Source organism: Castor canadensis, chromosome 11, assembly GCF_047511655.1.
Source record: "Castor canadensis chromosome 11, mCasCan1.hap1v2, whole genome shotgun sequence".
Lineage (NCBI taxonomy): Eukaryota > Metazoa > Chordata > Mammalia > Rodentia > Castoridae > Castor > Castor canadensis.
Window position 1 is genome coordinate 122,801,006 of NC_133396.1, and position 26,374 is coordinate 122,827,379.

Genomic DNA, 26,374 nt, shown 5'->3' on the forward strand with positions numbered 1-26,374 from the left:
GGGAGGTAGAAGCCATCTATGCTGTGACAGTGTATATTACAAAGGTGTATCTATTGTCAAGACTGTACAGGGAGCATGCATGTCAACATATGCTAAGTTTTGTTTAAAACTTTAAAAACAGAGCTGTTGAATGTAGCTCAGTGTAGAATACTTGCCTAGCTTGGGCAAGGCTTTGGGTTTGCACCCCTGAACCACTACACAATAACAAGAAAAATCCTTAAAAATAATGAAATTCAACTGGAGTTGGGATGTACACAAAGCTATATACCATACAAAAATGGCAGGATGTTGGTTAACTAGGAAAGTTGGAGGAGCAGTACACAAGAATTCATTATTCTAACCTTTGTATTTTGTAGATGTTTTAAATTTTACATAACAAAAAGTTAAAAAAGAAAAATACTTAATGTTGATTAAAAATGAGTTGAGTATAAAGCAACGAGATGTTTTTCTTATGTGACTACCAGGTAGGCTCTAAAAATAATATCAAAATGATATTTTTCCAAAATGTTTTGAATAAAGGCAGTATTGTCTAAACAGACGACTAGCATACCATGTGTTAGGACTACAAAGTACAGCACTCACTGCAATGTGTAAATATTTTAAAAATCACTTTTATTATATGATTCAGCATTTTATTTTAAGCAGCTCATAATTTTTTCATTATTTATATAGTAGTTACTGTCCATTCAACATTTTTTATTTACCCCTAATGTCTATAAATTCTTTTTAAAAATTTAACATTTTTATTATCATATAGTAGTTGCACAGGGGGTTTCACTGTGACATTTCAAAGTGCCTTGGTTAGTTACACCCCAATCATCACTCTCCCTCATCCCTTCTCCCCCACGTAAAACAATTCCAACAGGTTTCATTGTCATATTGTCACGTAAGTATGTAAAATACATTGACTATTTACACTTCTTTACCCATTCCACTCACCCCTCCCATTAGTATCTACCTTTGTACAGGACCTGCTTTACATTCTTGTCCTTCATCGAGTGTATATTCATTGTTCTAATGGGTTTCTCCGTGGTTTGTCACCTATGAACATGTTGCACTTTAATTAGATCAACTCCCTATATTACTCTCCCTTACTCTCTCCTCCCACCACCTATTATTCAACAGCTTTCAGTGCATTTCATTATGCCATCTTCCTACACAGATGCAATGTAATTTGTTATTGTCCACTCTCTATCATTCTCTTTTCCTTTTCCTCTAGTCCTATCACACAGTCTCACTATTGCAAACATGTAATATATATGTATATACGATGTTTGTATTTGTATATACATTTATCTTTTGGATCTTCTGCAAAGGAAAGAAAATATTTGATTTCTCTCTGAACTTAGCTTACTTCACTTAATGTGATCTCTAGTTCCATCCATTTACCGGCAAAGTTTCCTTTCATTCTTCTTTATGGCTGAATCATACTTCATATATATATATATATATATATATATATACACACACACACACCACATTTTCTTAATCCATTCATCAGTTGCAGGGCACCTGGGCTGTTTCCATAGCTTGACTAGTGTGAACAGTGCTGCCATAAACATGGTTGTCCAAGTGTCTCTATCGTATCCTGACTTACATTCCTTCTGGATGTTGCTGAATCATATTGTACTTCTGTTTTTAGGTTTTTTTGGGGCTCTCCATACTGCTTTCCACAGTGGTTGCACTAACTTACATTCCCACCCAGTGTGAAAGGGTTCCTGTTTCACTGCATCCAACATTTGTTGTTGTTTGTATTCTTGATGACAGCCATTTTGACTGGGGTGAAATGAAATCTTAATGTGGTTTTGACTTGCATTTCCTTTATGGCCAGGGACATTGAGCACATCATCATGTATTTTTTGGCCATTTGTACATCTTCCTTTGAAAATGGTTTATTCAGTTCATGTGCCCACTTCTTCATCAGGCTGTTAATCCTTTCGGAGTTTAGGTTTTTGAGCTCCCTGTAAATTCTGGTAATTAGTCCCTTGTCAGATGTATAGCTGGCAACGATTTGGCTCCTATTCTGTAGGCTGCCTCTTCAGTCTGGCTGTTTTCTTTGCTGTGCGGAAGCTCTTTAGTTTCACGCAGTCCCATTTGCTGATCCTTTCTCTTTCTTGCTGAGTATTGGGGTTCTATCCAGAAAGTCGTGGCCGCATACATCATGGCTGCAGAACATCACGGCAGTAGGAAAGTATGGCCGAGGCTGTTCTTCACTTGTTGGTGGACAGGAAGCAGAGAAAAGGGGTAATTGGAAGGGGCTGGAGTAAGACATAGGCTGTGAGGACATGCCCAGAGTGACCTACTTCCTCCCACCAGGCCCTTCCTCCTACATTTCACCACCTCCCATGCTGTTACCATGTGATGAATCCATCTCAGAGCACTCATGATCTAATTGTGTCTGGAAATGCTCTCACAGACACACCCAGAGGTGTGCTTTACTAATCTCCTAGGTGTTTTGCCATCCAATCAAGATGACAATCAAGATTAACCATACCCTTAAGTATGTATAAAGTTAATTATGGTGGCTATTTGCATTCTGCAGAGAGTTTCTTGGGTGTCAATTTATTTGAAAACTTGTAATTATTATTCTTATTTTTTCAGTGTTGGGGATTGAATTCAGGGGTTTGTGATGCTAAGCAAACACTTTATCACTGAGTTACACCCCCAGCCCCTTCTCAGTATTTTACAATAGTCTTACTTAATAAGGGTTAAAAGAGCTGGATATCTCACTATGTCATCTTCCCATTGAGTTTAAAATTACCTAAATGGTTTTTTTTTTTTTTGGTGGTACTACTGATGGTTGAACTCAGGGCCTCATGCTTGCTGGGCAGGCACTCTACTACTTAAGCAATTCTACCAGTCCAGTCCTCTTGGGGTTGGTTATTTTTTGAGACAATGTTTTACTTTATGCCTTACCAGCATGAACTATGGTCCTCCTATTTCTGCTTTCCCACATAGCTGGGATGACAGACAGGATGTGAGCCACTGCACCCAGCCATTGGGTAAGATAGGCTTTTTTGATCTTTTTACATGGGTTAGAAATCATGAAGTAAACCCTTGTCATGTTGAGGCTTCATGTAAAGGACCTGGAGGACGGAAAACAGGATTCATTAAAGATAACAGTGCTATATAGTATAATGATGGGTGATTTAATAATGTCCCTTTAGCACATGAAGTGATTATGCTAAAAATAATGGGTGTCCTTTCTTAAGCATGAAAAGATGGAAGGAAAACTACATGAACATTTAGTTGGAAAGTGTTATAGTAACCTGCCTCAGTCAGCCCACTTAAAAGTCGTAATTCTGAGTAAGTTATATTTCTAGGTAAGAAATTGGGCTAAGGTGGTTCCTAAAAACTTCCAGCTTCAGCTTCAACATGTTAAGAACATGGATACTGGTCACTCATACGCTTACAAAAGAAAAAATATTGCTGAGCAAACTGAAAACAAACTACTTTTTTGATTTGGAAATTAAATAACACACACAAATAATACATGGGTCACAGAAGCCTCAGTAGAAATTTAAAATACAGTTGAACCTAATGAAACACAGAACATGAAATTTGGGATGTATTGAAAATAGTGCTAGAGGGAAAATTATAGTTTAAAACATACATTAGAAAAGAATGAAGCTGAAAACAAGTCACCTAAGTTTCTACCTTAGGAAACTAGAAATAGTAATTTAAGCCTAAATCAAGAACAAGAAAAGAAATACAAACTAGAGTTGCAATGGATGAAACTAAAAGAAAGAAATCACTAGGGAAAAATCAACAAAATAAAAAATTGTTCTCTGAAAATAGCAGTAAAATTGATGAACTAGCCAGCTATGGAAAGAGAGAGGGAGGGAGGGAGAGAGAGAGAGAGAGAGAGAGAGAGAGAGAGAGAGAGAGAGAGAGAGAGAGATGGAGGAAGGACACAAACGATCAATATTGGAAATAAGAGGCAGTGAGAGGTCCTCACTACAGAAGCCATAGACATTAAAAGGACAATCATGGAATATTAACCGCTTTATCTTTGTAAGTTTGACACTTCTGAAAGAAATGGATTGATTCCTTTACAGACACAAATGATCAAAACTGACACACAAAAAAGTGGATAATGAAAGCTAGGCATGGTGGCACCAATAGGCCCAGCTACTTGGGATGTGGAGGCAGGGGGGTCTCATTATGAGGCCAGCTCTGGCCCTATCTCAGAAATACTCTAAAAGCAAAAGGAATGGTGCTATGATTCGACTGGTGGAGGCCCGAGGTTCAATCCCTAGTACAGCAAACAAACAAAACAACCAAAAAATCCTAATAACTACAAAAGAAAATGATACCAATTCTTCACATGTTCTAGAAGGTGAGGGAAGGAACACTTTTAACCTATTCTATGAGGCCTCCCAAACTAAAATTACATTAAGACAGAATAGGAGCAAAGTACAAATATTTCTCAAAAATATAAGTGTAAAAATCCTCAACAAAATGTTACCAAACTGAATCTGACAAGGTATAACAAGAATTATCTTCATGACCAACTGGGGTTTATTATAGCATATTCAAAGCTAGACTGACATCAGAAAATCTATCAATGTAATCTACTACTTCAATAGGCTAAAGAAAAGAAGAATCACAAGATTGTAGGAGAAAATATACGTAAAACACTATATTATCTGATAGAGTACTTGTGCCCAAAATATACAAAAAACTCTTAAAACTCACTATTAAGGAAAAAACAATTTAAAAATGGGCAAAAAATTTGAATAGACACCTCACCAACAGAAATACAAAGATGGAGACAGCAAGAAAGTACAAATTACAACAGTAAGATACCACTACATATCTATGAGAAAAAATAATCTAAAACACTGACAAAATCAACTGGTGACTGGTGTGGAGCCATAAGAAATTTCACTCAACAGATGCTCAGAGTTTGGCAGCTCCTTCACATAACGATGAAATCATTGAGCAACATTTTTCAGACATATCCCCATTGTTAAGAAACGCTTGACTGTAATTTGCCCCCATTTATTTGGCATTTAATAACAGCATTTAGTGTATTTTATGTTTATAATTTAATATGATGTACAATCCAAACAAAACATTCCACATATTTTACCAAGACTTTTAGTTTTAAATTGGGAATGACTTTTATTTTCAAATGGGAAACATTACGGAAAATTCTGATAATCTATAGAAAGAAAAAGTTGATTAAATATTACTTTGCATACTGGAAATCAAAGGAGTTATAAACAATTTGCAATTAAGACATAATCTTAAGTTAAATAACGTTATGATGAATAACCACCTAAATCCTTCTGTAACAACAGAAAATAACTTACTGATTTGCTAGCATGAATGCAGTCCTACCAATTTTTTACTGGAATATCCACTGTAATTCTCTGAAAGACAGTAAGCCATGACTCAGATGCAAATGATTTTTTTCAAAGTACTAAATAACTAATAAATCATCTGTAGTGGAGACATTGTTTACAAGTTAGAAAAACTGCTTTGTGAACACCCATAAGCAAGACTGTTGTTTTGCTTCTGCAATCTCACGTCTTAACAACGGAAGCCCAATATGCTTGGACGGTGAGAATTAAGTAGTGAATACTGGGAAAAGATACAAATGACTTAACTGTGGTTGGACATTACATTATGAACAGATTTATTCTGAGCAGAAGTTTCATGTTTCCATTGTGTTTCAATAGACAACTCTTTACCAAAAGAATGAAAAGTAAACCAGACCAATTAGGCACTGGTGTTCCACTCTTCAAAAAAGTTAGCTAAAAAACAAGGCTCTAGTTAATTTAAGGAACTAAGGATTCAAAGACAATCAGAGATTACATGTCGCAATTTTAATTTCTGTCAATTTTAGAGCACCAAATGTTTAAATTCTTTTCATATGCAAAATAGTACTTGTTAAGTTGGTTGTTATAAATGTTTCTGGAAATAAAATGGACAAGGTAATGAAATATGAAAAGCACTTAAACTCAATGTCTTTGGGAAACAATAGAACTACCTAATTAAAAAAAGAATTAAAAATCAACAGACGACTGTTGCCAAATACAAAATGGTATTGTTAAACAGAAGGACACCAAAATGAATGACAAATTCACATTAAATGAAAGAACAAGCTAAAGAACAGAGCATTCATGTATACATCCCTCCTACGGATTCTGAAACCACTTTAAAACCACTTAGCTTCATTCTTGATTTATATGAACTTTAAAGGAATTGTTAAAAAATGTTTATGTCTGGAGTCTATTTTCTTTGGAGGTCAGATTCGACTTACAACTAAAGAAAATAATGATAGCACTATTTTATACACATTTAAATGGGATTCTTTTCAATCCCAAGATCTTAATAACATGTACGTGTGCATTAGATATTTGCTTATGTAATTGACATTATTTTGTGTAACACTCATATTAACACTACTTTTCAATGATAAGAATTAGGGCTAATTTTTGTGTCATCACCAAAGAAATCAAATGTTCACCCATTTCATGTGAGTGCTAAGATTTTACATAAAGGTGGAAAAAGCTTGTCACCCACACAAACATTTATTCTTTATAAATTAAACTGCCATTTAAATCTCTGTGGAACAATACAGTTTTAACATATCTTACATTGTTTACACAGAGGTCAGCAAGTTTTTTATGTAATACAATTATACAAAAGGAAAAAGGCACCGAGACAATTGGTATAGAGATAGTAGAAAAGTAGATATGAGACTAAAATGCAATATAGCACAATCTCAGTTACATGAAGGTGATTAGACAGCCACTCATTCTATAAAATGGATGGCTTCACACGCTCATCTGTTTATATTGTGACCAAAATGTAAATTAGTATGTGACAATAATAACACTGTTGATGACCACACAGATACTTATTGTGGATTAGTAAGATCCATTCACTAGTCACTAGCAAAAATGTTGGAGACAGTCTAAGACCAAAGGAAAGGTTAGTCAGCAGTGTATTTCTTCAGGTCATTTGAAAGAATTTTGCTCACAGAGCAGTTAATCTTCATCACACCATTTTATCCATTATTAGAAAAATAAGTAAGAAAGTTCTGTAGAAACTATACTATTAAGGAAGCGCCTTGCCTCAAAAAATATGAAAGAAATAGGAAGAAAGGAGGGGAGGAGGAAGAGAAAGACAGAGGAAGGGAATTTTGAATAAAAGATTCCACTAACTGAGTGTTTCCATAAAAGTTACATTATTTTGTGAAATAAAGCACAAAGCAAGAGTATGAGCAGTGATAAACCTCTTGAGCTTTAGAAAAATTACAGATTGCAACATTTATCAAGACTCTTAAAATTCATATATTAACTATTCTTCCTCAAGACAACTGGAACTGGAAAATAATATTTATATACTTTCTTATTTCAAAATTCTAGTAAAAGTCTAGCCAAAGTTTGGCTGTCTCTTCTGTATCAGCTTGAAAGATTCCTCAAAATTGTTGCCACTACATTATCTTCATCATAAAACAAAGGGTATTTTAATAAAATTATGCAGAAACATGCTGAATTAATTTTGTGATGCAAGTTACTACTGGAAGTTTTTGCTTGGTAAACTTAAAGCAACATCTATATATCAAAATGCTGTTCAAAAAACCATCATTAATTTTTATCTGTTATTCAAATAATTGCTCATATATACTTAAATACTGACAGAATCAATTTATGTGCCAAACTACTCTGGTCTCCTCTCAGATAATAAATGTGATGTAATTACAGGATATTATATTCTCAATATTTATTCAAAAGACAACCCAAGCCCCTTCTCCCAAAAAACTTGCCACAACTCTATGATACTTCGGTTTTATGTTTTTTTGAAATTTTCTGGTTAAAGCAACATATGAAATTTTTTTTTTTTTTCATTTTTCTTTTATTATTCATATGTGCATACAAGGCTTGGTTCATTTCTCCCCCCTACATATGAAATTATAAAAAAACAACAACACAGTTTTCAAAAGCTCTCAAAGTTTAAAATAAAGAGAAGCTAGACAGGGAAGGGAGAAGATCAAAAGGCGAGGATATGACCTAACCACCTAAAGTATCTCATTTCTAATGTGGCATCAGATCCATTATAGTTGAAATTATATTTAGGTGTTGAAGGTGCCATCCTATGTCAGGGTTTTTGAAACACTGATGCTTTATACTTTTGGGTCTTTTTCTTCCATTGCTGCTTATGAATCACTATTAGCAACATTAATGAGGGTTCTGTGAAGAGGAATGACTATGAGATCTGCTCCTGAAGGTATAAATGATTTGGCTGTTACAAAAAATTATTAAAAATTGAGCCAGGCATGGTGGTTCACACCTGTAATCCCAGCACTTGGGAGACTGAGGCAGGAGAATCATGAATTTGAGCCCAGCCTGAACAACCTAGTGAGACCCTGCCCAAACCTGACCCTCTTCTCCCTCCTCCTCCGCAAAAAACATTAAAAATCAGACTATCTGGAGGAGGTGAGCACACACAGAAAATGGCAAATGAAGACTTTTTTTTTTTTTGCAAGGTTCACAGTCACAGCCCTTCAACCAGTTCTAAGTGGAAAAGACAAAACCACAAATCTCACAGATAAGGGAGAATTCCTATTTTCTCATTAAACAATAGTCATATTTAGTATCAACTGCTTAGACTTATAAAAATAAGCAATCTAGTAATATCTGGCTATAAAATATAAAACTTGTAATTTAAAAATAATAAATAGATAAATTGGGAAGTTTATTTTTAGTGTATATGGAGTCACTGTGTATATACCTCATCTACTGGGTATTCTTTTTAAACATACTCAGGTGGAAGATCTCATGCTAAAGGAATAAATGGAAGGGTATTGATTTTACTTTTTAAAGTAGTCTTAGACATCTAACAGAAAAACTCAAATATCAAACAGTACAAACTAGGTTTACTGATAAATTAGAATAATAAAGAAGAACATGAAGAGGGGGCCTAAAATGTAAGACAATAGAAGATACAGACAGGCAATGAAATGGCAAACATCTTGTATAGCTATTGCCACAGCAGTGACTTTTTCACAATTTTAGAAAATTTTACTTACCAAGAAGTTGAAATTATAAAATAAAACTTTTTGTTTAGTTTCCTTCTCTGCTTCCAGCCCATACAACAGACTCTTTCTCTGCCTTATATCTACAATTATAAAGATGGCTTAAAGGGAAATATTTGAGCAATAAATGAAAGGAATTTTCTTTTTTTCCCTTTTTTGCAATTAATAAAGAGGGATACAACTGCAATATGCAGGGGGTGGGTTGTAATGTGATATATCACACCTGGGTTCTAATTCCATTCTACTCTGACTTACTTCCTGGATGGCCTTAGGAGAGTATGCTTAACTTCATGCTGCACTTTCTTCATTGATAAAATGTTGATAATTATTTACTTCATAGTATTGTGGGAATCAAATCAAATGATAAATTATTACCTTAAATCTTTAGTAAATTTTGGCTGGTACTAGCATCAGCATTATACATCTTGGAAGGTGCAGATGATGTTTTAAGGTTAACTTTAGAAAGTGCTTTGCCACAAGGCTAATCTTGTATTCAATATTAAGATTTATTGGTAATAAGGATATTGATGGTCACTCCCAGTGTAGGTCACAGATGAACTGGGAACATCAAATGGAAAGAAAGTAAGAATTGAAAACTTGTGAATAACAGTCATAAATGTGGAGTCTCTGCTCCCATTTCTTGCATGGGAAGCAGGAAATGTTTCTCCTTTTTCCCCTATTTCTCCCCACTTTTATCCTGTTATACTAAATTCCTTCCCTAATAAACTTTACTATTGCTTTAAAAACAAAACAAAAACCCATCAATGTGAATTTCTCTGACAATTGTCTAGACTATAGAAGCAAATGGTGATTGCATGAATTTGTATCATTTCTCTTTGTATGTTTAACAAGGACATTGAAAACAATTTGTGACTACTGTTCTTATGCCATCTAAGATGTACACTTCAAATACCCTACTTTTTGGTTCACTATCACTTGATCTCCCCACTCATCTTTGTCTTGAAGAACACTCTGAACTCTCTTCCATTGATGCCTTCTTCCTTTGAGGTCATGGATTGTACTCTTGATTCACTTGATAAATGAAATGAAAATGAAGATGGTAACAAGTCAATGACCTTATACATAGTCCTGGGCATCTGCACGGGTTGGATGAAACTGCCCTACCAGTCCCAACAGTAAACATATGCATATTAATCAGGATAGTTTAGATATTTTCTCATTTTTAAAAATTTGATTCAATTTATTATTTTCATCAGTAAATACAAAATGATTGGGAATTTACTGAATGCATATGGTTTTCAAACAAAATGTGCAAAGTATTGAAGCCACAAGATTATAGAAGAAAGGATCTGTAAGGCAGGATGATATTATATTAAACAAATTCTTTACTGATTTGAAATACCCTTTGTTTCCTAGGCAGTAATAAACAACTAAACTTTGCAGCTTATTTGGGAGACTGTGATTCCAGGTTGGGGAGCTCCCATAAATACCTGTCAATTGCTGTATCTGGACTATTTCATTGACTATAAAACTTAGGGGATTTTAGCAGAACAATAAGAAAGTGGCTGTCTTTCTCAAGTTTCTCAGTCAATACCTGCTCCCTAACAGTGGGTCCCTGTTTGCTGTAATTACTGGGATAAGTAATCTTACTGGGATAAGATTTTGCCTTTAAGCTTTCTTGTGAATATGAGCACACAAAAAAAGCAGTAGTACTGTCTTCTACATTTGATTCAATAGAGTAAAGTGGGCTTCTTGATCCCTACTTAATCCTTTTCCTAAAAAATATAGGTAATTTTGGGAGAGTAATTAAGTTGAGTCAAACCACCAGAAAAGATATAAGTACATTCTGCCATATATAGAGGAGAATGGTGGCAAACATCACCCAAAACCAAATATAGCATTTAGTAATTATAAGAGGAGAAAAATAGTTCAGAAGTTTGAGAAATGTCTTTCTATTCAGTTATCTGAAAAAGCCAGCGCACCTTCACTTTTATAGACACATATATGTGCACATATCATGTGTATGTGTGTATGTGTAGGTCTGTCTGTGTATGTAGATACACACATATAAATAATCAATCTTTGAGGACTTGCAAGCAGGGTGGAGGGAGGGTCCTTCATGAAATTAAAAAAAAAGTTGATCAATTTTTCGGCCCTAATAAGATTTGATACTTACACAGGATAAGCCCAAAGATATCAAAGCACATATGCAATTCAGGGCATAGTCTGAAGAAAGGTAGATTTTTCTGATTAATGGTGAAAGCACCAAACTGGCCTTAGTAGTGTATTTGATTAGGCTTTGTTAGAGCTTCAAATGAGACTGGTAACTGTTTTTTATTAGGAAGATAACCAGTTGTTAGCGATGTAGACATTTGTGTCAAAAAACAGGAAAGATACCAGTAGTATCAAATGCCTAAATCCAATTTTTCAGTAAAATCTATATCCCACTTCAATTTTTTTTCCATACTGTTGCTGAAAAATACTTGCAAAATATTTTGCCATTTTAGTAGCATTCTAACTCTATAACCTAACTCACTTATTTAAAAATTCTGGAAAAAGCTCACTAATGTAATACCTAACTCATTTATTTAAAAATTCTGGAAAAAGCTCACTAATGTAATAATAAAAGGATGGGCTTTTCCCTTTAATGCAGTTCTGTAATACTTTCTTATACCTTATGTTGTCCATTTGTACTTTTTTCTTATAACTTGTGTGTATTTAAGCAGAGAATTTCCTATTTTTAAACTAAAAAACCCCAGGAGTTTATGGTCTTTTCAGATTTCTTTTAAGGCCTTTCAGTACAGTTAAGCTAAAGTAATAATATCTATCTCCATGGTTTTGTTATGGTAATAACAAACTCTAGCTTACGATAATATATAGTACTTAGTTGGGACTAGGAACAATGATGTACTGCTTTTTTGTAATTGGTAAAAAGTGTGTTTAACTAGAAATGAGAGAAAAAAAAGAAAATACTTTTTATATATACAAAACATACTCTATTTAATAAAGTATATGCATAAAATTATATATTAGATAAGAAGCAAAATTTAAAAGAAAATGGCTTATAATATTCCTGATTAATAAGAGTTCCTACATACAAAAACAAATCAAACTGCCTTGCCATTTAAAAAAATTAGTACATTATACAACTTTTTAATACTTCAGAGGAAATAAAGATCTTGTGACACTGTTCTGAGGAATCTTTACATTTATAAAAATCGAAGGCCTAATTTTGCAAATACAATGTCCAAGCTGTGTGAGCAAGTTTTAACTCACATAAAAGGCACAGAATGACATCACGTTGAAGAAAGGTATCTGTAAATGCCATAGAATCTAGTCACAATAGAAACATCATAAGGAGTCTCAGAACTACGTTTAGCTTGATGTTCTGAGTCAAACTGAGAACTGGACAGTCTTTAGACCACAATAAAAATTGAAGGAAGAGAAAAGATTTAGAGAGAGAAGAGTTTCTTATTTCGAACGCTACCTGCTTAATGCAGTGTTGGTTACTAAATACTCAGAGCAGATAATCAAAGTTTTCTTTAACTTGAATTGTTTTTGCTTTTCAACAGCTTATCTACTGTATTTTCCCATTTATAAGAAAGGTGTTTTTTCATATTACCACAGTTATAAAGAGTCAAACATTGAAAGAAACTATAAAGTAAGGTTCTGCTCTATTGGCTTCCTACATTGGAATACAAGAATACAGGAAGTGCTTTCAACAGAAAGTTACGTAGTTCTACAGTACAACCTGTCTAAAAGGCTTGCAAGGGACCAGTATGTGACTTGGTCTCTTTGGATCAGGCAAAAGCAGAGGGAAATAAAGAAATAAACTTAAAAAAAATACATCTTAAAAATTCTCTTTGTGAAAATGATTACTTGCTTGCACTTAGACTTAATGCTATGGAAAACTGAGGCACAATGAAACTGACTGAGGGCACAAAGTATCTGAAATATAACAATTTCCATGTAAGAGAAACTCTTCACCATTAGATATGACTTGTGACGACTACTCACATTAAATTATAAACACTGGAGGCTGGACAGACAAAACATGTTTTATGCATAATATGTAGGGTGATAATAAAATAGTGTGCAATTAAAATTCTGATTTTTTTTAAATCACATAATCTTCCATGAAATTACTTGAAATCAAAAGTGTGTTATTAAATTTCTGAAGGATTGTTAGTTTAACAATAGTGATACAAGTTTCTCAGTTTCTCAAACAAACTCTACCAGAGATAGAGACATGTCTTTTCATCTTTTATGTCAGTATTAGATGTCCTTTCCTAGAATTTAAAGCATTTTGGTAGAATGCTGAATAGGATTCTTCAAAGACCAGCTCTTCTCATGGTGACCAGGGAAAAACAGCAGTGTTGTAATCAGAAATAATGCTGCCTTGGATTGGGGTTGCCCATTTATCCTGGTCATCACGACTCTAGTAAGGCATGCCATCGGCACACTTGCTGTCCTTTTGACTCTTTCATTTCAGTCCAGTGATTGAGTTCCTCTTCTCCAGAGCTGTTCAGACCTAAAGAAATCCAGCCTATCATCTCTTTTCTTTTCATGCTGCGTTTGTTATACACAGACAGTATAAGTGTCACATCAGAAAGTTGAAACAGGGCCACTTGAAAAACAAAAGTTTCCTTATATACTGGATTTGGCTGCCCTCTGCGGATGGATGTCTTGCATTTGGACATCTCTTGACCCATGGAATTCAGCAGAGTTAACTTAACATATGTATCTGAAGGAAAAAAAAAAAAACCAACATACCACAAATATCATTTGAAACAAATCCAAAACAATTTTCTTATAATAAGTGTTGAGAAGATTATTTATAATTTATAAGGATATGGTGTATACCATGTATAATGGAAATTTAACTAATTCCATTTTGATGTAGGTGCTTATAAAATATGACAAGTAGAGAAAATACTAAGTAGGCTGAAAATACTTGAGTAGTAGTAATATCATCACCTCACTCTTTCTACATAATAGAATTTAAAGGTATACCTCACAATCCTTCCTCCATCTCCCCCCATCCTTGACCTCCCACTTCCTCCCTTCCCATTACCATCCCATTTAGCATCACTAAGCAGGACATCATAGCATTAATAAACACTTAGCAAGCTCAATTAGCCACAACACGGTAAAGCATTCCACTGTGTCTTCAGAGAGTAAGAAGAAATGAATAAATAGAAATGAAGCCAAATGGTAATGAGGAAAAGAGGAAGACAAGAATGCAAAGACGACACTGAAATAGCTTAGGGTGAAATGTCAAAAAAATCTCTGCATGGATGTGGTTTTTAAATATATATCTGAAACATTTAAGGGCCAAAATAAAGCCAAATGCATTGAGAGTTCAACGTTTAGCAAAACCAAGTAAAACTTTCTCCTGGTTTCATGCAAGAGTACATTTAATGTGCTTTTTTTGGGTAGATAAAAATAAATGATATAGGGTTTCTTTTAGACACAACTTAATGTGAAATTTCAAGTATTATATCTTAACTATTTTCATGAACTATAAAAAATCGATAGGATGGTTAGTGTGCAAAGTGAAACATAGTATTTCAGAGTCTGATTATATGGAAGGTAAATCTCTTTAAAAAACCATGTTTTCAGGTTTTTAGTGCATGCAAATGTTCTTCAGCATGCTGATCCATCATGTGCACTTCACATCAAAATTTCAATTTATTTTAAAGACCATCACAATATTTCTCATGAAATATCTGTTTCTGTTATATAAACCAAAATACAAATGGAAAAATAAACTTTTATTTTAAAAAGTTTTGCTCATTTTATATATACTCTGAATACCATCATCCATAATCAGAGATAAATTCTAAAGTTAGTTTTGTTTAAAGTACAACAGATAATAAATGTGCATTTTTTCAGAAACCAACATGGTGGACAGTTTCACTGCTGGCAAGTTTTAGGGTATTTTGTTTTTGCATGAAAAGACAACATCCAATTAGCCTCTACAGGAACTCACCTCGGATTATATAAACCTGTCCACCTATCAAGTGTTTTAGACAACAGAACAGTCCATCTGACAACAGGGGGTGGAAAGCAGTAAAAGAAATAATGACCAGATGTCAATCGTTGGGTGGAAGAGGGTCAAAGTTCAGAATTAAAGAGGAAACACTGCACTGGAGTGGAAAAACACAAAACTTTAGCATTTTAATTCAGGTAGAGGGTTAGACAAAAGGATTGTTGGGTAAATTTAATGGAATGAAAAGTTCTAACATTACTGTGTAATCTTAAACAAAAAATTACACTGTTTTAAAGGGAGACATCTTTATGATATCCTCTTGGTCTAAAGCACATTGAACATAGAATCATGCAAATTATCAGACTATAAAAGAATGAATCAAAGTCATTATTATTATGCTAAATTTTAAGTTTATTCATGCAACATTTAATATTTCAAATAGTTTTATTACTCCCAATGTAATGCAAAATTAAGTTATGCAAAATAAAATAGAACAATCAAAATTTTTGCTTTTGAATGTTGCCACTGTTTCTTTGGATAGAACTGGGATTATTCAGTCTATAACATAGTTCAAAACTTAGAACCTAGGTATATATGCAGGGCTATTATCTCATATTATGTCTCCTTTATAAATACTCAACTTTTACATAATTATTTAAAAAATTGAATTATAGTTACTTACTAGTTACCTCCCAGCAAACACCATTAATAAAGCTGATCTTTCTTAGGCTGTTTACTACCCAACACTGCCCCTGGCTCTTTTTTAGCTGATTCCCATTTCTCTATTTCTGAGTATCATTACATTCTGCTATTCTTTCAATATCTCCAGTTGGGTATTTATCAAAGGTTTATTAAACTCTTTGCTAAAGCATAGGGGCAAACTGATAGCTTGTGGCTCAATGTGACCCCAATTTATGATTTGTTTATCTGGTATAGTGTGAAAGCATCTTTGAATCTGGATGTCTAAAGGCCAGGTGTGCACTTTTGTGGTTGTCATGGCCTCATTGTACTCCTGTCTTTCATCTACACATCTTCTACAGGTTGTCTTTCAGGACATTTGAGTCTGCATTCTCAGGGTATATAAATAAAAATAACTGAGCTACACTTGTGAGTCAGTTTATTCTAGGAATGGTTTCTTTCCTCCCATTGAATTTTTCCTTTGAAATGAGAGAAAGTGGATAATCCTAACTTTATCCTTCTTTTATGCACCTTTGTCAGATTTAAGTCCCACAATTACCCTGTGGGAGATGTGACCTTAATTTTACCTATTAAGAAACAGATTTAGGGAAGTTGGGCCATTTTTCTAAGGGTAGAAATATGACTAGAATTTAGCCTTCAGATTTTTAATTCAGGGACAGATGCATTTTATGACATATATAAGAAGCAAGCATTCCAACATTTCTTGGGGCAAGCTAAATATATTTTTATGACTTTTCACTTTAATTGAATAATGAATTTTTTTTGACATTTATAAGTAAGGTAATTTAATTCAAGGATGGAGACAGTTTCCCCTCATTTAATAATTGTTTGATACTTGGAGTAAAAGACTACATTAAGCAAGTCTTTGGGAAATCTTTAAGAAAATTTAAGCTGGTGTATTATTCAAGATTTCCTTTCAAAGCTTTAGTTCAGGGCATTAATAACTTTAATTTTAGGGAATATAGAGAAGTTACTCTGTTCTCAGTTTGCATCTCACAGATATCAACAGTTTTGGAGGTACATTGGGGGACAATTTCTTTGTACTCTCGTAACCTTCCCTCACTGTCACGAACTGGGGATGGAAGTAAAGAGAGAGGTAGAAAAAGTCAGGGCTGAAGTATGCCTTGTTAGTTTTCTCTTCCAATAATCTAGGGTAACATCAAATTGTTCTTATTCTGCTTGTATGACAAAGTAAAACTCATTCTATCTAAGAAAAGACTGCTAATAGTGGTTTATCATTTTTTCTTTTTTGTGGTGCTGGGGATAGAATCTAGGGTCTGGAACATGTTGAACACATGCGCTGCCACTGAGCTACACCTCCAGCCGTTATAAATCTTAAAGGAGAAGAAAATGTGAAGAAACAGTTTCTTCTTAAATTGTTAAGGGAAAAATAGGAGTATATACATTAGTTCATAGTACTGCATGCAGACAGAAAACATAACATTTATCTTCAGTTAGCAACAATGGCTGTCCACATTTCTGCTCATATTTGTGAATATTATTCACTCTTCAAAACTCTGTAACTTTTTTTCTGGCATGAGATAATATCTATGATAGGAAAATTTATTCTGAAGACACTATGAAAAATTAAGATTCCTGTCACCATACAATTAATATTTTGAATTTCAAATTTTTCTACTTCCCAAATGACTGGAAATAGAAAATATGAAACAGATTCGCTGATGATTCACGATTTCATTTTGATTGGTTAAGACTAAAATGACAGGGTTGAAGCCCCATCGTCAAGTCCCATCAGTGCAGAAACATTAGAGTAAAAAGATTTGTTTCACTCACTGGGTGGTCTGTTTGCTGCCAAGTTTTTGAAGTGGCTGCCTTTTATCACTTCTGCTGATAATCTTCCAGTTGTGGCATTATAAAGGAGGCCAATGAGAATTTCTGGAACTGAGCCATGTTCAAGAGACTGGCATGAGGATGTACTTTCACTACAGGACATTTCTGACATACTCATTTGGGAGTCACAGCCCTGCAAATCAAAAATGAAATTTTTTTGCAAAAAGGTTATATGAAGAGATGTATTGTTAATGCCACATTTATTTGAATTAGGTAGGTAAATTGCAATAAAGACAAGAGTTGCAAGCCAAATCCCCCAAACTTCAGATTAGAAATACTGTTTTTGGATATTTTAGTCCTTGGATCTCATTTTATTATGCAGAAGTCAAACAAGTCATAGGAAATGAGAAAGTTTCATAAATTTCTGCATATTTAGATGTAAAGCAGAGAAGATACATTTCTTAAACTTACAGATGTTAATGAACTATTTTTGAATGTGTAAAATTTTTGTCTATAACGTGACTGACCTAAAAGCCTGACACTGATTTAGATTCATTTATATTTAATATCTTAACTGTACCTTAAAGACAAAGATTGGTACACTGAGTAAATAAAAACTATCCACTATTGATAAACTAACATCTAAAACACAGAGACAGAAAAGTTTAAAAGGATGGTCAAACTTACGATTCTTTTCATATAATAACCAAATAAAACTGATGTAGCTACATTAGAAACAGTAATTAGTAATCAGGGCTGGTTTTAAGGAAGTAACCATTACTAGAGGTGAAGCAGTACACCTAAGCATGGCAAAACATTTCATTTACCAGGAAGATAAAATAACTGTGAATTTGCAAGCATTTCATAATGTGGGCTGAAAATACAAAAAGTAAAAATTATTATAACTAGAAAAATGGAGAAGCTCATAGCCAGTGGGCGTGTTAGCATACTTTTCTCAGTAACTGCCCAAATGAGCTGGGATGTAAATACAGTAGGATGTAGAAGATTTGAATATCACAGTAAGTAAAACTGACCTAATGGTGGTATGCACAGTGCCATAGCCGAGGACTACCAAATGCACAATTTCCCTGAAACATAATTGAACTTTTACAAAAATAAAGCAAGTAACAGTGAATTTCAAATGATGAAAATTATTCACAATAGGTTTTTGATTGACTAGAAATCCAAACTATTTTCTACAGAAAAATAAAATCCCTACATATTTGCAAATCAAGGATATGTTTCTGAGTAGCCTATGGGTAACTAAATGATACACAACAAAAGTGAGTAATTTAAAAGACTAATAAAGCTCAAGTGGTACGGCACCTGCCTAGCAAGGGTTGATTCCCTGAGTTAAACTCCAGTGCTGCCAAAAAATAAATAAAATAAATTAAAAAGACTAATAAAAATGGATAAATTTCTAGAGCATTAATTTATGAAAAGGAAAGAAAGTAGGCACAAAGTATCAGGAATGGAAAAGGAGACATCACCACACATTCTACAGAACATGAAAAGATAAGAGGGTGTAGTATGAGCAACTTTCAACAAACGTGAAATCTGGATGAGATGACCACACTCTTAGTAAACTACAGCTAGCAAAGGGACATAAAAAGACACAGAATCTCTGAGCAGTCTTACTGAAGAAATTGTAATTAAGAACCTTTCCAAAATAAACACACGCAAAACAAAACAAAATACAGATACTTTAGCCCAGATGGTTTTACTAGTGAATTCTAACTAGTAACAATAGTCTTCCACAAACTCTTTTAAGTAGTAAAAAGGAAGCACTCCTTAACTTGCTTTGAGAATCTAGCATAACTTTGAAACCAAAGCCTATAAGGATATTATTTTTAAAGCGATAAGAATTATAGGATTTTCTTATTCATGAGCCAAGATTTAAAAATCCTAAATAAACTATTAGCAAACCAAATCCAGCCACATGTAACACCATACTTAACAACAACAAAGTGTTTTCATGTGTCCCCTTTGAAACTGCTATGACCACTTCAAGTCAACACTATGGCAGAGATCACAGCCAGTGAAAGTCACAACCTTAAGAAAGACAATAAAGTGAAATATTGAAATAAAAGGTGCCATATTTGGAAGGGGAGTAGATAAGACTGAGTATCAATTACATAATTATCTATATAGGAAATCTGAACAAAATTACAGAATAATTGCAGTTTACACAATAGTAAAATTAAAAATTCCGTACAGTGTTATACATCAGCAACAAATTTCAAAACACAATTTATTAAAACTAGCATTTATGATCACATAAAATATAAAATATCTAGGAATGGATGTAACAAATGATAAGCAAGGCCTCTGTGCAAAAACCAATGAATGTTACTGAGAGAAATTTAAAAGTGCTATATAGATTTTTAAAAAGTGCAATACATATGTTAATATTTTAGAAGACCTGGTTTTGTAACATTAGTCCATACTGATCTATAGATTAATAGATTAAATGCAATTCCAATAAAAATTTCAACAGACTTCCTTGCATTTTTTGAATTTCATTATCAATCATGGAAATGGAAATTAAAACCATGAGGTAACACAACAAACAGATGGGCTAAAAGAATACCAAGTGTGGTGAGGACACAGAGAGATGGAAACGATCATATCCCTCTGGTGGGAGTGTAAAAAATGTTAAAAATGCACATATCCTATGGTTTCGAAATTCCGCTTCTACATACATACCATCAGAAACATGTGCAATGTTTACCAAGAGATGTAAAAGAATGTCCATAGCAGCACTATTCATGCTGGACCCAAACAGCAGAATGGGTGATTTGTGGTGAATTCATACAATGGTATGCTACACAGCAATGAAAATCATTATGATGCTTACAAATGTAACTCTGAATGAAAGGCGTTGAACTCCAAAGAATATACAGCAGTATAATTTAATTAATGAGCATTAAAAAAAAACTCACATCAAGAAAACAAAGAACACAATAAGGCAAACTAAGCCATAGTGCTCCAGAAACATGAATAGGTGTAAGACTAAAGAAAAATGAAAAAAGTTTACATGAAAGTAAAGATGGTGGTTAACTCTGGGGTAGGGAGAATAGGAAAAGTGACTATAAAGGGCATGGTGAAGGTTTGGGGGGTGTTGGCTATTTTTAAAAATTTTTTTATTTCTTGACCTGGGTGGTAGTTGCTTTGTGTAAATGGATGCTACCATTTCTGTTTTTTATACTTTTCTAAGTGTGCTGGGTTTCACAAGAGAAAAGGTTTAAGAAAAAAGTACATGATGCAAGGATACAATAAACACAAACACACAATGGTTAAATAAATATTTGGAATTTTCTTTGAAGACTCCTAAGGATTCTTTATTTACTCTATGAGTTGGAAGGAAGGAAGGAGGGAGGGAAGGAGAGAGGTTAGGAAGGAAGGAAGGTTACTCCCTATAACAATGTAATTAAAAATTTTAAAGTGTTTTAAATAAATCTTCAAGTGTAAATGTACTGTTGGTCATATAAACAATGAAGGAAAAGTGACACATATCTGGAAATTGAATTAGCATAGAGAACTAACCTTCAGAAGGAAAAAAATCTCATATTTTCAAGTCTAGCTCTAAATTAGAGTAGTATTTCAAAATAAAATACATCTTATATTCTTAAATCATGAGTACAAAAAACACATGGTTTGGTATGTTTTCATGACAGTTGGAAGAGAAAACATAATTTTAGTAAGTTTCAATTAAGATATATCACCACTTATGAAAATAGTGTCAAAAACATGCTTGAACATATTTAGTGCATTTGCTACATTAGGCTGTTCCACTAGTGGCATCTGTTTGAATGCAATGAATTACATTCTCCATGATACAGTATTTTCCATATTAACCCACTGTCAGATAACAAGATGCGAACCTAATAGCTTCCTGTCAGCACAGAGACCACACTGCCAAGAAGAAAGTGATGGAAAAGGCTTTTCTGGTCCTAAAGATAGCAATCACCTTTTCTCCACCTTTCTGTGTTTTTGAAAACGCTTACCTCCAAGCCAAACAAAGAAGCAGGAACATAAGATCATTGGTGATCACATTTTATTGAAGTGAGCCTTGATGAAATACAGAAGCCTTTAAATTACAGAGAAAACTATTCTCTAAAAGAGGTCATTGTGAATTCCTAACTTAAAAAGTGCTAACCTCATGGCCTGTTCAATGCCCACAGCACTAGTGCTGATCAGAGGTGGGCACAGTTGTGGCAGTCCAGGAAGACCACTGAGCACACAAAAGCAGTTACTGTGTAAGAGAGTAATGGTGCAGAAAGCATTAAGTACAGCTTCTGTGTGCTCCAGTGGGTCTTCCTTCACACTGTTCCTCAGGGTATGCTGCTGCATTCCATGTACCTTCCAGAATGTCTACAGACCTGTCATGAATTTGTAACTGGGCTTGTCTAGGTGCTAGTAACCACAGGTGATTAACCCAAAGTCAGATAAACTCCAGTCATAAGTAGGCCTGCTTAAAGGAACAGTCCCAAAGTAAAACGTCTTCCTACCTTGCGTAATATTTTACTTCTTTTTAATACTTCCCGTCCTTCCCCCTGAGTCTTTTGCCAGAGGGTGAAGGATTTTAAGCAATTCTGTGAGAGCAGAAAAAAACCTATTTAAATTTTCAGACAAATGATTAAACACTATATAATGCTTTTTATAACCAGAATTAGTGCTTATGGCAGCCATTTACATTTCCTTAATGGTGTTAATAGGTTAAAATCAGGTGGAAACTCGTAAACATATCCAGAAAAGCCATACAATTAAAAATACAACAGGACTCCTATGAAGTAAATATACTGGGCTTTTCATAACATTGAATTGATTCCAGCTTGTTTTTAAGGTAAAAAACTGAATCGTACAATTACTGTAAACTTGAATATTTTCTGTTGAACTTATTCTCACTGTGGCTAAAAGATAGTATTTGGTTTTTAATTTCATATTTGAAATGCTTCCATTACACTTTTCTGAAAATGGGGCAGGAGGGGGTGCTGATGGGTAAAATGAGGGAAGTCACTTGCTGCAGCAAAGCTAGGGGCTACCATCGTTCATGGTCTTAACTTCAGCTGCAGTGCTTCCTTCTGCCCTGCCTTTTTCCTAGACCCAGGAACAACCAGACAACCAGAGGTGATTCCAGGAGAAAGCATGAACAACATACTGCTCCAATCCTGGCCCCTCTGACCTGCAAACCCAGTATAAGGAGCCAGGCTGGATTCTGACAGGGACTGTGAAAACACCAAGTAAATCTGGACAGGTAGGGTAAATTTCAAGAGTTGTATTGGAAGCCACTCTGCTAAAATAGTGGCTGCACTGGCATCCTTCAGGTTGCATGTGACAGAATGTCCAACTTTAGTGGAGACTTAGACGATAAAGGGAATATACTGGCTTATATAACCCAACGGTTTGTACAGAGGTAGCTTCAGGCACTCATGGATGCAGGCCCCAACCTGTGTCACAGGAACCAGTTCCCCTTTATCCATTTCTCATGTTTGTTCCCCAAATTTGGCTTTGTTTTCAGGCAGTCTCTTCCCTTGTAGTTGCCAGATGGTTTTCTGTAGCTCTGAGTGTTGGGAGATAGAGGGCAGTCTCGTGAGTGCTGGGTTCAAACCAGAACCCTAGATGTGGCTAGTCAGGGCCCAGAAGATTTAAATCAGGGGTTTTGGAAAAAAGTTTGTGTGATGGTTTGAAAATGGTTCTTCCTCCCTAACATGCAAGAGTTTAGTCTTCAAAGTCATATGCAAGTAGAAACTTAATCCAACTATGATGTTTAGAGTGGGTCCCTTGGGAAGTGATTGGATAAGGTCATTAGGGTAGGACCCCCATGATTGAAGCCTGGTGGCTTTATAAAAAGGGAGACCCCATGGAGATATACACATTATTGCCATATGTGAATCAGCCAATGGTGACCCTTTACAGAGTCGAGGCCATACTGTTTGCTCTTCCAGTTTCCAAAACTATTAATTAAACAAATTTCTTCTTTTTTTTTTTTTGGTGGCATTGGGGTGTGAACTCAGGGCCTCACACTTGGTAGGCAGGCACTTGACCACTTGAGCCACTCCACCAGCCCTAAAGTGTAACCCAGGCTGGCCTCAAATTTGTGCTCCTCTTTGCCTTATTACGTGTGTGCCATCATTACCAGCCCTATTTTCTTTATGAAAGTATCCTCAGGTGTTTTATTCTCATAACAAGTAAGGGCAAACAGTTATCTTCATCAGAAATATAGGAGTAGGTTGGTCCCAAAAGCAAAATTTAGACACTGGGGCTATAAGAAAAAGATATGGATACTTCAGGTGGACAAAACAGCTGCCAACTAGAGGCCATTGAACCAAGTTGCCTGTCCCTGCTTTTCCTCCTCAGCCTTCAGTGAGGACTATTACCCACGTAACTGAGGAGCTGGTGATGAGGTTGCTTGGGCTCTGATTGTGACCATGTTATGTCCTTCAGGCTCCTCTTTGCCGGGCTCGGCGTGCAGGAGCCAAAGAAGAGGAAAGAAGGCATAGTGAAAGAGAACATTCCCACACTCATGGAGCATAGCTGACATTTGGCGGGGAACAGAGTTAAAATCAGGAGTAGAAAATTCTCACTTTTTCTTTTGTAAGCCCTACATATTAACAATGGAAAATAAATGTAGTTGTTAAGTTTTAAGGTAAAAGAACAAATAGTAAAACAAATAAACATTTCATATCACTCACATTTGACTACAGTATCATGTGTATAGTGGTGAAAAATTCCTGTGATCAAAATTTATATATATGCATGTATAGCCTTGTGTGTTTGCACATTTTCTTGCTACATTGTGAACATAATCAATTTGACATTTTGCATATATGTTTATGACATTGGCTTACAAGCTTTTTTCTCTGTGCTCTGGGGTGACCTACTTGCTGAATGAACACACATACGTGTATAGAACGTAGCACAATGAACACCTTTTTCTGGACTCAATTTTAAAAATGCTTAATTTAGGTCTTTGCATCTGTTTATGAGTAAGACTGGTTAATGATTTTCTCATCTTATGTTACGCTTGTCTAGTTGGGGTCAAAATCCTACCACCCTTACCCTTCCTTTTCTCTGTATTCTCTGAGGTGGTTTTGTACACTAGGAATTATTCATCCAAAGAAGGGGTAAAACTTTCCTCTCACACACAGCTGTCTTCTTTCCTTTAAGGGGATCTTTTTGACACTGATTAAATTTACTTAATGATGATAAGTCTTTTTATGTCTTCTATTATTTCCTTTTCAGAAATTTGTATTTTTCAAGAAAATTGCTCATTTTATGTGAGTTTTTTGATGTCTTTTCCTAGAGTTATTCTTTTTTGATTTTGAAATCTACTTTGAATTGGTGGTTGTATCTTCCTCTTCATTTAATGTATTGTTTCTTGAGGGTTTTTTTGGTCACACTGGGGTTTGAATTCAGGGCCTCACACTTGCTAGGCAGGTACTCTACCACTTTAGCCACTCCAGCAGCCCTAATACATTGTTTCTTGATCACTGTCTCCAGAGGCTTATCTACTTTATTAGTAATTTCAAAACCCCACTTTTTTTGTTAAACCTCTTTACAATTTTCTTTTTATTTTATTTTTGGTACTGGGGCTTGAACTCAGGGCCTTCACCTTGAGTCACTCCACCAGCCCAATTTTTCGTGATGAGTATTTTTGAGAGAGGGTCTTGTGAACTATTTGCCAGGGCTGGCTTTGAACTGCAATCCTCCTGATCTCTGCTTCCTGAGTAGCTAGGATTACAGGCGTGAGCCACTGGCACCTGGCTAATTTATGTTCAATATTGTTAGAATTATGTCTCAATGAATCCCCAGTATAACAATAATATGATAGTAATAATAAAAACAAATCTATTCGTGTCTTAAAAATACACCCCTCAAATTTAAATGTTTTCATTTTAAGTGAAAATATTCTGAATTTCCATTATGTCTTACTCTCTGACCCTGAGTTAATGCAGAAACTTTTTAGTTTGTGTGAGTACCTGTAACCATAGATCTTGGCTGGTGGGATGGGGAGACTGCATCTTTTACCTAACCTCCTATTCTCAGTCATAGAGTTCTAGCTAAGTGTGTCTCCTGTCTCCTTGCATTTCTGCAACATACCATACATGCCTTGGGCTCAGGTGGGGCGCTCCGCCTGCCTGCTGTGTTCTTTCCCCAGGTCAGGTATGCGTGTGGCTCACTCCGTGGTCTACTCGAAGTCTTTGCTCACACATCATAATCCCAACTCACCTAACCTTGACCACTTACTTAACATTATACCTTCCTTCCCATTACCATTCTTGACCTGTTCATCCTATTTCTTTCTTTCTCCATAGTACTCTCCCCCTTCTTCCATACCACATACTTCCTGTATCTTGTTTATTTCTCCCCTTACCTGCCTTACCTATGATCAAATTCCATGCAATGCAAAATTTATTTCCACTTTTCATTAATGTATACTGAATATACAGAACATCTGGCACAGGTGTAACATGTACTTAGCAGATATTTGTTGAATAACTTTAATTTCATTACAATGAGATCAAAGAATGAAATTTATATGATATTGATTCTTGATATTTGTGGAGCATTCCTTTGTGTTCTAGCACACGATTGATTTTTTGAATGTTCTCTGTATGCTAAAGAAAGTACATATTTTTTAATTTATTGGGTAGAGGTCCCACAAATATCCCTTAAATCAAATTTGTTGGGTTGCTGGAATTGCCCTATCCCTACTGCTGTTTTTCTGCTCTTCTTGCTTATTTAGATCTTCCACAGGTTTCACAGTGTCTTGGTTCAGCACTGCTGCTTCTATTTCATTTTGAATTTAGTGTTTTTCTTACAAGGTATATGTTTCAGTGATTATTTCAGCACAGCAATAATCTGTGAGTTATAAA

The 26,374-nt window shown here is 34.9% G+C and overlaps 1 protein-coding gene across 8 annotated transcripts in view; it reads right to left on the reverse strand.

The window, feature by feature from the left end:
• Nucleotides 1–4,104: 4,104 nt before the first annotated feature.
• The window catches only part of Syt14 (synaptotagmin 14), a 213,434-nt gene continuing 191,164 nt past the window's right edge, over nt 4,105–26,374 (reverse strand). For 2 of the 8 annotated variants that reach the window (XM_074048408.1, XM_074048410.1), the window contains 3 exons: nt 17,499–17,688; nt 15,006–15,062; nt 4,105–13,757 (listed from right to left, as the gene is read on the reverse strand). In XM_074048408.1, the coding sequence (XP_073904509.1) occupies nt 13,444–13,757; nt 15,006–15,062; nt 17,499–17,688 (561 nt within the window). In that variant the 3' untranslated portion in view covers nt 4,105–13,443. Of the gene's footprint in view, nt 13,758–15,005; nt 15,163–17,498; nt 17,689–26,374 lie in introns of all 8 variants that reach the window. The other 6 variants (XM_074048405.1, XM_074048406.1, XR_012439004.1 and 3 more) reach the window with 5 other exon arrangements.